The 12613-nt window shown below is 50.0% G+C and overlaps 2 protein-coding genes across 3 annotated transcripts; one reads left to right on the plus strand and one right to left on the minus strand.

Annotated features, from left to right (window-relative positions):
• The first annotated feature begins 339 nt into the window (after nt 1–339).
• LOC1269556 (uncharacterized) lies at nt 340–1871 on the plus strand. The gene is made up of 2 exons (XM_308199.5): nt 340–639; nt 730–1871. Exons 1-2 carry the CDS (start codon nt 616–618, stop codon nt 1576–1578), a joined length of 873 nt encoding a protein of 290 aa, XP_308199.4. The 5' UTR covers nt 340–615; the 3' UTR covers nt 1579–1871.
• On the minus strand, nt 1839–11988 carry LOC1269555 (pancreatic triacylglycerol lipase). 2 transcript variants are annotated; one of them, XM_061645901.1, is made up of 7 exons: nt 11845–11988; nt 10579–10753; nt 6148–6290; nt 3809–4684; nt 3514–3732; nt 3107–3440; nt 1839–3026 (listed from the first exon to the last, which is right to left on the minus strand). In XM_061645901.1, exons 3-7 carry the CDS (start codon nt 6275–6277, stop codon nt 2921–2923), a joined length of 1665 nt encoding a protein of 554 aa, XP_061501885.1. In that variant the 5' UTR covers nt 6278–6290; nt 10579–10753; nt 11845–11988; the 3' UTR covers nt 1839–2920. The 2 variants fall into 2 exon arrangements, with proteins under 2 accessions (XP_061501885.1, XP_061501886.1); XM_061645902.1 differs by lacking the exons at nt 10579–10753; nt 11845–11988 and having other exon boundaries at nt 6150–6237.
• Nucleotides 11989–12613: the final 625 nt, after the last annotated feature.

Genomic DNA, 12613 nt, shown 5'->3' on the forward strand with positions numbered 1-12613 from the left:
ACGCGACTGAGGAGATTCGCATTTTTCTTAATTTTACAGATCAAATGTTAAATCACTGCAATTTGCTTCAAGAATTGTCCAATCCAGTATAAAATGCATTTTTGCTGGTAAATTTAATCCACCTAAAAGCCGAAAATATCAGAATGTTCCGCACGAATCGTATCAAATAAATGATAAAGTGCATGAAAGTACTAAATTTAATAAAAATAACGAGTGAATAAATTGTAGTTTGGTCGAAAACTATGAAGTTTAATTGACGCAAATATTTGAGTTGCGCGTATGCCGTGGGTACGCACAAACCGCGTAACTCGGGAACAGACGGTACGCAAAATTTGACAAGAGGCGTTTACGTGCGCTAGTTGACAGGTCGTAATAACAGCAAGCGAGAAGCTTTGGATGAGAAAGAAGTCGAAGCGCTTGGATTCACCAAAAATATTTACACTTTTTAGCTCATCGTTCACGTTCGGTTATCATCCTCATCATTAGCGCGAAAGGCGCGCAAAGCTAAAACGGTGTCCTAAAGGTTGCCATTTCCAAGACGATTGCGCTGATGCGAACGGGCTGTGGCATCATCGGTGGGTGCAAATTTCTTGGCGTGCATCGAACCCCAACTCGATGGAACTTATGAACTCCGAACTGGTAAGTGAAAAAGCGGTAACGCCGCCTCGCGTAGCGGAACAACACTAACCACACTCTCACTGGCGTTCTTTGACTCCCGCGGGGGTGCAGAAACCGAAGTCAGCCTCGAATTTGCAGAAAGAGGAGCTGGTGTTGATATTCGAGGAGTATCAACAGAAGGCGAAGCTGGAGAACCTGGACGACAGCAAGGAGCGTCAAAAGTTCTGGACGGAGGCGACACAGCGACTGAACAAGATCGAGGGCGGCACGGTCAAATCATGCTCGAAGTGGGTGAAGTATTGGGCGGACGTGCTGATCAACCTGCGCCGAAAATGTCGGCTGGTGGTGGAGGGACGCTCGAAGCGCATCGGACCCACCCCGTTCGAGGTGCGCATCATGCGAGTGGGCAACCTGTACGATGTGCTGGAACAGTGGACCAAAGCGGTCGACAATGGCGGCGAAATGAGCACGCTGCAAAGCGTGGAGGAGGAATACTATCCCGAGGACACCGGCGTACAGAAGGAAGAAATAGTGGTGGAAAACTACACGGAGGACCCGCTGGACGAAGAGTTTGTGGCCACCTTTGCCAAACCGGTCGAGGAGCAGACGGCCCAAACCGTCACCACACACATGCATCTTCGGAAACATTCGGGCGAAGGCTATAAGCAGCTGGTCAACCACCAGCACCAGACCGAGTACGTCGAGCTGACCACGCTGCACAATGCCACCAGCGAATTTTTACGACCCAAGAGCAGTGCAATGTCGGAGCCACAGGAGCGGCTGAAGGAGAGCCTGAAGCGCACCACCGAAAAGCTGGAAACAGTGATGAAGAAGCGAAGGATTGACGATTCTCAGTTTGCCATCGCCCAGGCGCTCACGAACATGTCCGCCGCCATATTGGCCCTCTCGAACAGTTTGAACGATCTGGCACAAGCCCTCGCCAACGGCACCATGTCGTGAGCGGAGCGTGCTGAGGTCTCCATGAACATAAATGAACAAACAAAATGCCGTGAGCAAAGCAAGAACAGGAGATAGAGAGAGAGAGAGAGAGAGAAAAAGAGCGAAAGGAGAGAAGCGCTGGAGCTGCGTAAGTAACGATAAAAAGTTAATTACTGGTTAAGGATGCACCTGCAATGCATGGACGAAATTTTATTTCTATTTTATTTGACTCTGGGAAACTGCAAACCCCCAAGACGACGGACTCGACCGACGCAACTAGGTACACGAAATAAATGTATCGTTTTATTTCATAATTTACAGTCACTCTTTTCGTATAGGTATCACAATAATGTTTTCAGTTTGCTAACGGTAATTAAGTAAACGCATGGAAAGGTGTGGCGCGCACCGACCGGCGGAAGGGGCCATGGCGCCACACCGAACTTATTTCTACTACCTTTGCCTTTCCTCGCCTCGAAACGTCGGCCTCTGGTCCTGATCTGAAGTATCCTCTTCGGCTCGGGACTGTCTCTGCTTACAGCTAATTCTACTACGCGTATTGTATTTGAACAAATTCAAAACAAAAGAAAAGCATTACACATATATGGCTCCCGATGGGGCGGGGTAAAGAAAGTGAACGAAATGAACAAACGGAGACCATTCCTGGCTTGCCAGCGGGTTGCCGGCAAGGCTTTCAACATTTCACCCTGCACGATATCTGGGAATATATATCACTTTGGCCTATCTCTACCAATGCAAAATATTGTTGTTGTTGTTGTTGTTGTTGTTATTCACACAAACCAAATCAAGCGTGGGTTGTGTTCGGCCTCTGGCGAAGGTTAAAATCATACCACTATACACGAACGATCAGGCTAATCGACTAACCGAGCTGAACTGTTTGGACACTCTCCACCTAATAACATCTACTGGGGTACTTGTTCTAAGAGGAAAAACTATGGAAAGGCAGTGTACTACGCGCGAGATGTCGAATATTTCACAGAAATGATTTAAGGGGACGACACACGGAGGGATGAAGGTGGATCCTCCTCGCCCACCCTCAGGAGGATCTCGCGCACTGGGCGAACAAAGTGTGTCGCTGGTTTAGTAGAAGGGCGTTGAGAGATGGAGAGAGAGAGATAACAAAACCAAAAAACACACACATAAACACACAGGTGGGTCGTTAAATCGCTAGAAGGCACGCTAGAAGGCTGCTAACTACGCGATCGCTATATACGCTGCATTAATCACATATGACGCACGTGTCCTCGTGATGGCGTGTGGTGGTGCTGAGTTTGTTGCATGAAATCTGGCTTAGCGGGGGCTGAGATGAGATGTAACGAGTGTGCCGCAACGCTTGGGTCATCCCTTACCGTTTGCAGTTATCGTAGAACGAGTAGGACCCGCGGCTGGCAATGTCGGCGTATTCGCGCTTCGGTGCGCACAGCTTGTTCGGATATTCAATGTTCCGTTTTCTGGGGATAGGGAGCAAAGGGAGGAAAACGTTTAGAGAACGATGGGCTGGTAACGAAACCTCCCCGCTTAGTTTACTTACTCTCGCGAGGGCATCTGCATCGTTTCAACTTGAATCGATTTCACGTACAGATGGCTGTTGCACCAGAACAGACACAGCGTGGTCGGCTCCAGCACGTTCATGTCGTGCGTCCAGGCCAGCTCTACCTTGCGAATGCGATCGCCAAGATCGTGTGGATTGGTGACCACCACCTGGTACGTTGTGCCGTGCTCCAGCCGAGCGGTGCCTTTCGGTGTCAGGTCGATGTTGCGCAGGGCACCTCGCTCCGAGAAGATGCCCGCAGTCAGATGGCCCTGTACCCACGGTTCAGCCACTTTCGGTTTTGCCAGTTCAACCGTAAATCGATAGTGACGTTCTAAGGGCATCAACGGACCATAAAGGTTAGAATATGTGCAGAAAACATCCCACATTGTTGAGTTACTACTTACGACAGAATGGAAAATCACGCCCCGTGGCAAGAAAGTATTTGCCCGGCTGGGGCGCTACCGGGACACTGGATGAGCCGCTGATGACATCGTTCTCGGACACGTTTTGCCGGGCGGTTGTGATGGGCAGTGAGGCATGATAGCCCATCAGTGCGCAATTGCCGGACGTACACTTGAAGCAGTTGCCGCTGAGGAAATGCTGATACGATGGACACCGATGTGCTGTGGATGGGAGTTGGTTGCGATTAACAGAACGATCACACCATTGCGATCACAACTATAGGCTTGCACAACTTACCGACATACGGACATTTGCCGTTGATGCTGTCGATGAACAGTTTGATGGCGCGGATATGATTACAGGCCAGCAACACCCTTGACGCCTCCTCAATGCCATCCTTAATAAGTGTCAGCGGAATGGTGGCGGCACCCTCCTGCGACAGTGCACAGCCCGGCTGCTCCTTGCCGTTGTTGGGATAGAAATCAAGATGGCCACAGGCGTGCGACATACCGTAGCCGGGGATTTCTAGCCGGAACACACTTCTTCCATCGGTGTGGATGACGTCCACGAGGGTGGCGTCGGTCGGATCCAACCGTACGATAGGTCCCATACCCTGGAAGTACGGTTCCGCTGGATCGAGCCCGGTAATGCGTCCCAACCCTGGAATACGCTCTCCCGCGTACGCCGCCGTATGAGCACCGAGTGAATGTCCAATCAGATGGACGTCTTCCGGCTGCAGTCCCCGGTATTCTTGCAGCTTCCGGATGAGGTAAGCAATCTCCAAACCGACGAGTCGTGTGTTGGCCGTTGCCTGCGTGTAGAGCGGCAGTGATCCGCCGGCCCAATCGACCACGATCACGTTCAGACCACCGCGCGTGATCAGCTCATCGCGCATCTCGGACACCCAGTTGGACAGGGGCGTATCGATGAAGCCGTGGATGATGAACTTGGTCGCCCAGTCCGGGTTGAAGTGGGACTTGACGAGCGTATCCTTTGCCTCGGCCTGCAGCAGCTGCCCATCGGTAGGGTTCTTCTCGGTGTACAGGATGAAGCGCGTGTTGATGACGCTGCGCGGTAGCGGAAACACGTTGAACGGCCGGAAGATCAGATGGTACCATTCCTTGGTGATGTTCAGACAGCCCAGCTCGCCATAACATCGTGTCATATTTTCATCTACAAATGCACAAAGTAAAAGCAGATTCGGTTAGATGGACAATGTGTGTGTGTCCCTTTTTTGTGTCCGCGCCAACGACAGCTGCACGTTTGACCTGATTCCCGGCACAATCGCATCTTTAGCTTTCAATTAGCACAGTGTGTGTGTGTGTGTGTGTGTGTATGTGTGTGTGTCTGTGTGACCTTCGCATACAGAGAAGTGCGATCAATCGATGGAATCGATTACCAGCCTCCCTCAGGCTCAGGTCTGGGAATGGAGGTGTGAAAAACGAAGGCCAGCGCCACTTGCCCGACACGACACGGTGGTGTGGTGGCAGCAATGAGGAAAGCATGGCGGCAAACTGCAATCATTGCTGATCATGCTCGGATTGCGGAGGTGCACCTTCTCTGTGTTCTCAGCCTCGGTCGGTGTGGGTTGGTGGGGTTTTTTCGTCAGCGGAGACAGAAAGTGGTGGAAGCCGGTAATCGAAGCATAGCGCGTTCATTACTCAACGTGTTTCATCTCCGACAATAATCGGCTAACAAAAAAAGGCAGGCAACATTCCCATGCATAGGAATAGACTCGAAAGGAAAAGGTGTAAAAAATACGCTATGCGTAACTGGGGCACTGAACCAAAAGAGAGAGAGAGAGAGAGAGAGAGAGAGAGAGAGAGAGAGAGAGAGAGAGAGACCGAGGGACAGATACCCTTACCAGCCAGTGATTTTGATTGTTTTTGCTCAACAAACGGCACATCGCACACGCACAAAGGTCTTGAGCGTTTTGTTCATTAAGTTATTAGCGAGTTATGGCTCACGATCGCGATCAATACGTCACATTTGGAAGGTGCTAAGCATCAACTTATCTAAAAAGCAACAAAACCCATTAAGTATCGCATTGTCCTGGTGCAGAATACTCCAACGGCAACGGCCAAGAAAAGGCCATCGATTAGCAAACAGTGCAGACGACCAAACAAACAAAAAATGCTCATAATTAGCTCACTTCTTCATTCGCGAAGCTTTCGGATCTTTCAAAACGCACCGACCGCCGAGAGGATGTCGCCATTTGTCGGATGGAGGCACGCATTTGGAGGAACAGTATGGGTTCCCGTCGTCGCTCGACGCTCGACGAGTCGATAAAATAACGCTCGCCTTCGGATCGGACACCCCGATGAACAGGTAGCGTGATTAAAATCTATGTCAAGAAAGCATAGAAGAACAGCTGACCTTGGGACGCGCCTCGTGTTGGACAACACAGACACACACACACACACACTAACACGCACATTGGGAGAGAGGCTGAGGAAGCGTATGCTGCGCTGCAACAGCTGATGAAGTTGTCCCTCCGCTGTGTACGCTCTAGCCTGCTAGGCCACCAGCGAGCGAACGAACGATCGTTGTTGGCATTGAGGAAGAGTGAGGCAAAAAACCATACACCACCTCGGTCGGCGTGTGCGCGATTAGTCGCGAGGTAGTCAGATACTTACACGGCAGCCAGGGAAGGTTGATGTTGTCCATCCGGGCCCAGCTCAGCGCATCCAGGGGACCTGTCAGGCCGGGATCAACCGAGCAGATGATGCTTATAGCTAATAATGATGAAGCTAGAAAGCTCAACATCGTTTTGGTGGGTCTGGAAAGAGAGGGAGCGAAGACAATAATGTGACACCCATTAGTGACAATTTAACCATCGCGAGAAGACCAAGAAGAAGGTGGATGGGTGGGTGATGATAACTACTTAATGGCTAACGACATTATGACACACACACACGCACACAAACGCACTTCCTCGCATTGTCGTGCGTGTACTAGGCGCACACATTAGATGGACGTCAAATTAAACTGTCGACTTTGGAACAGGGACTAACAGTAGCAGCAATGACGCACCCGGTCCGAAACGAAATAAAGAAACCCCCTTCCATCCTACACTCTCGCCTCCCCCCTTGCTACCCCGGTTGCCAGAATGTCACGAAAAAGGGAAGCAAACGACGGTGCGACAGGCGCGCAATCATTAATAATCATGCTGCACCGTTGCGCGCTGCCGATGACGGCGCACAAAGGGAGGATCCCCCGTATTGAGCAACGAGCGAAGCGACGAACCCATTCCAACTCTGGCCAGTTGAATGTTCGAACGTTCAAGCGTATCAAGCCAGCTATCGGCTCTCGTCAGGTTTCGTTCACCGCACGCCGCGTCGATCATGGAAGTGATCGTTGATCGATACAGACGCACACACTGATGCTTATGATGGCAACGGGGCGGTGAGGTGAGGTGAGCTGTCGACAGTTTACAGGCTTCAAATATTTGGAAAGGTCGACCGGTTCTTCAACCAGCATCACCCCGACCCGTCCACGGAACGGAGGGTGTGCGCAAGATCGCAGTATTTTCGGTAAACATTCTTACATCTTCGGGGAAGCTGTCCGTCGAACCTGCTAGTTGAAATGTGAGCTGTCGACGTGTTTGCGGCTTAAACGAAACCACGAAAACAACTTTTTTTATTGAGTTTTGCTTTTCAAAAATGCGCATTACCTCCCCATCTTTCTTCCCCGACAGAGGGAATGGATCGTGTATAGAATTAGTCGATGATTTAATAAGCATCGTGTACGCGAACAATTGAAGCACTCATTTTGCAATCGTTGTCACCGCGTCAGCCCTGTACCACGTACAGGCTCAAATCATTCATTAAGCGGATTGAGAAATTCACTGTCAGCAAGCGCTTATGTATCCCGGCTTGTGCATTCACCGTTTGGTGGAACGAAGAGGGGGCTGGCCAACGTCAATTTAATGAACGATTGAATGAAGCATCCGATGACGATGCATTTACAATTCCCGGTCCACGACGGTGGGCCCTGCTGCTGGATAGATGGTGGACCGATCGAGAGAGAGAGAGAGAGCATCGAGAGCAGGCAAAGAAAGGGAAAATCAACATTAAACACCGTACATAAAAACAGAGTGAGAGAGAGATTCAATCTCGCTGCCGCAAAGCAGGCCATGTCTGAGAAAGTAAAAATCAAGTTGCAATTCAAGCGAGTTGATTGCGCGATTGACCACCGATCCCGATCTCTGACTCCTGAGAGCTCCTCGTACCTCTCGTACCGTTGCTGTAGAAAAGAAAGTCCACCCCAGTGCGAGCTGGGAGCAATGTTAGAGCTACAAAAAAAAAAAAAAAGATCACTACGATGCATCGCCATAAGAGGGCGGCGACGGTTGATTTGCAATTAAATAATACCTCTAATGCACACTCCGCCGGACGACGGCCAGTCCTCCTGGTCGGTTCCGACGCCGTGCCCGAATGCGGAAAACATTCCGGACGAGTGGAATGATTGCTAAATTAATTAAATTTCGACTAGTTCGATCGATTGGAGTGCGCGCGCGGAGGAGTTGGCGTTAGCGCATTGTGTGAGTGTGATCGACGGGGCCCGTCTCTACAATAGAAAGCTACACCCCAAAAAGCAACGGTGTGGTGCGGTATAATTAAACGTACATCAAAACATGTGCCATAATTTATTGCACTGCCTACGAATGCAGTTGGCACCCGCACGTCGCCACCGTTGGACAAGAATGATGATTTTATGGAAGTGTGTCAAACAGATGCGATCAACAGCGCACATACGCAGCTGTGTTTGGCGCCTCCACCTCCACCGCGAAACAAAAGACTTGCGCGAGTGGGCTATGCGTAGTAGGCGACGAACCTGACTGCTGCAAGAACTTTCGTGTCGCGCGTGCGTCGTGTGTGACAAAAAGCAACAAGGTGAGATATGCATCAATGGGGAGCAAAAAGTGAGCCCTCCTTCTGTTCTACAGCACGGTGTAATATCGGTGTATTTACATTAAAGTACGTTTCTAGTTTGAATAATTTGCCCATTGTGGTTGCCTCATCGTAAGGCGCTGCCCTGTTGTTGCGGCTGCTGCTGCTGCTGCTGCTGAGGTGTTGCAACTTGCAGGCATAGAAAGAAACACCTTCATTTTCGCGTGCTCACAAAACAAAACAAATGTAGCCCGTATTGAACCGAGAGCGTTTGGGGCCGGCTGAGCGAGCACGCGACCATAAGCCGTCGACACGGTGCGCCAAAAGGTGAAAAATAAATCGGAGCAAATTGCCGCGACCGAGGACTGGCCGGGTGCGGGGTGTGTGAATGTGAGAGAGAGCGCGCGCGCGCACCCGTTTAGGTGTGGATTATATCATCCCAGTGTGCGCAGCCAGGCCAGGCCAGACCAGGCAGCAGCCGGCCAGCAGAAGCAGGTTAAAGTGCGGTCGAGCTGCTCGAAATGCCGCCGGCAGGCAGTCAAGCGCAAGCAGAAGGGTATGCGTTACAGCCCCGGTACACGTATGTTACCGCCACGGATTGACACAGTTTGTGTCCCACCGACCTACTACTGTTGCCTTTGAACTGCATTTGATGGAAAGCTCGCTGAACTGAGACGCCCTGACAGTAGTGTGCACTCGGTGGTACCGCCGTGTCAGTGTTTCATCTCTATCGATCCGTTGTTTTTTTTTTCATAATCGAAATAAATTCCTGCATTACCTTGAAAAAGAGTAAAACACACGAAAGAGCTCTTTTATGATGTTCAATAACGTACAAGCTACTCCCAACACCAAGATCTGGTGCAGATGAACTGGAGGAAAAGGACGGCATAATGAATGTCGCTTTTTTTCGGCACTTACGAAACGCACTTACTTTGCACATCGGCTGCGTATGGCCCTGAACATTTCCTCTTCTTAGCGTCACGCAAATGCCGGTGTTTATTTTGGCTGAAGCTATTGCTTCTGCTGATTGCATGTCAAAAATTGACATTGCGTTGCAGCAAGACGCGCAACGATCGGTTGCAACACAGTCGTCAACTAATGTTCACGCTCACACCCTGCACGGAGCCGTAGCCTTTGCTCATTAGGCTGACCGGAGACATCCCAAACTATCCTATTAACTCACTTCTTCCTCATACTCAGCGGCAGGATCAATAATAATGACTCTCGGCACCCATCGCAGCAGGGAAGGAAACGAGTTTGTGGCCATTTCCTTCCTACTTAAACGCTCACGTCAACGACATCGGCCAATCTTCCGTTTCCTGTCATTAGGGAGGGTGCCGTACAAAGTCGTTGCCGATGTCGTTCCCGTGCTTCCCGCTCACACACAATCGCCCTGGATCGATCACCCTGCACTCACACACAGACAGGCATACACGGCATGGCACGAAGATGATGAATACCCCCGGTTTTCCATATCCACAACCCGCTCCGCTCGGAGTAATGATCAATGAAGGAACGCACGCGGTACGACAGTTAGCACACACTGCAGCGAGCATCGCAGGCAACTCGTCCAAAAGACTCGTTTTCAATTCGATCCGCGTCCCGTCGACCAGTTTTGTGACGATCGTATCGTACCGAAAAGCTTCGAGAAGAAACGATCATCGCTACGGTACGATGTGTTTGTGTTTGCGTTCCATTGAAGGCATTCTAAAATGGGTGTTTTTTTGATCGTGTGAGGACGGCGAACGCTGACTTGGACATGAAATATGTTGCTCGTGGTCCGCAAAAATGGGTCGAGTTTTCAAAAAAATCGAAACGGCTGCTCCCACCTTTTCACGCAGAAGCCCTCTTTACCTATCGTATTTGCTTACAGTTCGAGTGCAATTCTTCTTCGACGCACATTCGCCAACGATCGTCGATCGTTAAGCACCTCGTCGTTCACCTCACAAAACGTAAACAAACGTTGCGTAATGATTTGCTCGGTAATCCTCTTCGCTCTTCGCGTTGCCCGTTTGCGCTAATATATCTGCCGTGTCATGAAACCCCTCCCCGTGATCATCAACCACCCCTTTCGAACAAGCCCTCTCAGTAAAACGAAAGTGAAACTAAAATCGATCGCATCGATCGCGCGGCGATCTCCTGGTCGATCCTTTAATTATCGCAGCTAATACTTACGTTTAAGAAATAATGCATCAAATCTGCAGGCTCTCACTAGTGGCAGTGAGTGTGTGCGAAAGCCTGCCTGCCACGGTAGATCAGTAGAACTGCGCGGTTCGGGTTTGACGATTTGTGGCGGGATTAAATGCTGCCCCAGGGACCGTCTGCAGGTTTTGCTGTGCCCACAGGGAAGCTACACACATGCGTTTTTGAAAGGGGAAAAGAAAAGACAGAGAGATATAAGTTATACCCCTCCAACGATAGCGATGCACACAGAAACAGCACAACATACACACAAACAACACACACACATGCACACACAAACACACTTGCAGTGAAATTTCACCGCCGACGGGGAAAATTAGACAGACGTTATGTAGCCACCACCATCGCAGTAGGCCTCTCGGTAACCTCGGTAGCAATTCATCATACGAGGTCGCATTTAAAATCGCACACACTGAACCTGGGCGGTCGGGGGTCATAGTGTTGGGTGCATCTCTGACTACGAAACAGAGCAATTGGAATAACGCACCACGCGAGCGAGAGAAGTTGGTGTGCGAAATGTGCGTTTGTGTTTGGCTTGGCCGATGCACTCGTTTTGTTGTGGTTGTTGTTCGAATCGGTTTTTCCTTCTTTGCTTGCTTAGTAATACTACTTCGCTTCTCGCAACCTTTCCAATATCATGCCAAACACACTCGTAGCGCAATGTTCGGCTTCACTGGTGCAGTAAGGTGGTGTGAGTGGTGGTGGTGGTGTGAGCGTTTCCTTGTCCTGTCCTTCTTTAGACCGAGAAGCTTCACGACGTTTGAAAGTATGCGCGCACCGATCAACCGTCCGTGGGATATCCTTTTCCTTCAAGGCCTCCTTTAACCGCACGCCGTGTTGTCACACCGTTCACTGTAGCTTAACACCGAGTGTAAAACTGTGTAAGTGTGTCTACCTGTAGCTGTGTATGCGTCTGTTTTGATTTATTGAATAACAACCCTTCCTGTTCGTATGCTGTTGCAAAAGGCGGGCTTGCGAGTATCACATCAGTTCGTTTCCGTATTTTAATATAATTCAGCTGCATCACACCCGAGAACCTTTTCCTGTCTACCTTTGCTGTCTAGCATTTTATCTCTAAACACTCGTTATTATGCGTTATTTAAAGTGCACTTCCTCCTTCACACAAACCCAAGCTCGCACACAGAGACACACACAAGCACACATTCACACACACAGAGAAATACGCGTGATCTACTTTGTGGAATGCAATTGCAATCGGAAAAAAGCAACCAAACTCACTCTCTCACTACGACGAAGTTGGACGAGGCGGAAAAGCTGTGTTGTGGGGGGGGGCGGGCGGTGTGTGTTTTGCGCCCAGCGCGTAAAGCTTCTACGACGTTTGCACACTTTCACTGTCTGTGGTTGAATGAGACACCCGGGGTGGATTCTCCCGAACGTCATATAAAATGTTTAACCCCTTCCAGTGCGCCTTCGTGCTCTCGCCGCTCGGGGTGAGCAAGCAGCGGGTTGAGCGCGCGGACTGTGGCGTGAGAAAATGAGAAGCTTCGAGAGAGCATGACAGAGAAAGAGAGAGAAAGAGAGGGAGCCAATGAGAGAGTTAACCCTTCAGGTATGGTCACTGTAGTATAACTGCGCACTGCTTGCTCCAGTCAAACGAAAATTAAAGCAATTTTCGAAAATGGATGTGTTTTTTTCTAATGCATAGGCCAGGAAGATTGCTTGGAGGGTGCATACGAATGTATTAAACAACGAAACACAACGATTAAGATTCAAAAGCTAATAACAAATCGTTTTAATCTGTGTCCCAATGGCTGCTTATTGGCCAACGCCATCGGCAGCGCAAGATGCACCAGCACCAGTTCCGCCTGTGGTGGCATGGCGGTGGTGGTCGGCAGTACACACGCCGAGGGGGCTCGTCCTTTTGGAAGTGGATGCTCATTTTACTTGCTAATATACCAACGCGCGCGATTGTTGTTGTGGATGTTGCGATCTCGCACACCCCGTGCCGGCATCGCTTACAAATGTCACATTGTGTGTGTTGGAATTT

Source organism: Anopheles gambiae, chromosome 2 (genome assembly GCF_943734735.2).
Source record: "Anopheles gambiae chromosome 2, idAnoGambNW_F1_1, whole genome shotgun sequence".
NCBI classification, from domain to species: domain Eukaryota; kingdom Metazoa; phylum Arthropoda; class Insecta; order Diptera; family Culicidae; genus Anopheles; species Anopheles gambiae.

What these genes read in the sequence shown, in the direction of transcription:
- LOC1269555 (XM_061645901.1), bottom strand. Translation starts at nt 6,277, where the DNA reads ATGTTGAGCTTTCTAGCTTCATCATTATTAGCTATAAGCATCATCTGC. An exon ending in CAACCTTCCCTGGCTGCCGT is followed by an intron (nt 4,685 to 6,147) that starts GTAAGTATCTGA and finishes GTGCATTTGTAG; the next exon opens with ATGAAAATATGACACGATGT. An exon ending in GCGTGATTTTCCATTCTGTC is followed by an intron (nt 3,441 to 3,513) that starts GTAAGTAGTAAC and finishes TGATGCCCTTAG; the next exon opens with AACGTCACTATCGATTTACG.
- LOC1269556 (XM_308199.5), top strand. Translation starts at nt 616, where the DNA reads ATGGAACTTATGAACTCCGAACTG. An exon ending in AACTTATGAACTCCGAACTG is followed by an intron (nt 640 to 729) that starts GTAAGTGAAAAA and finishes GCGGGGGTGCAG; the next exon opens with AAACCGAAGTCAGCCTCGAA.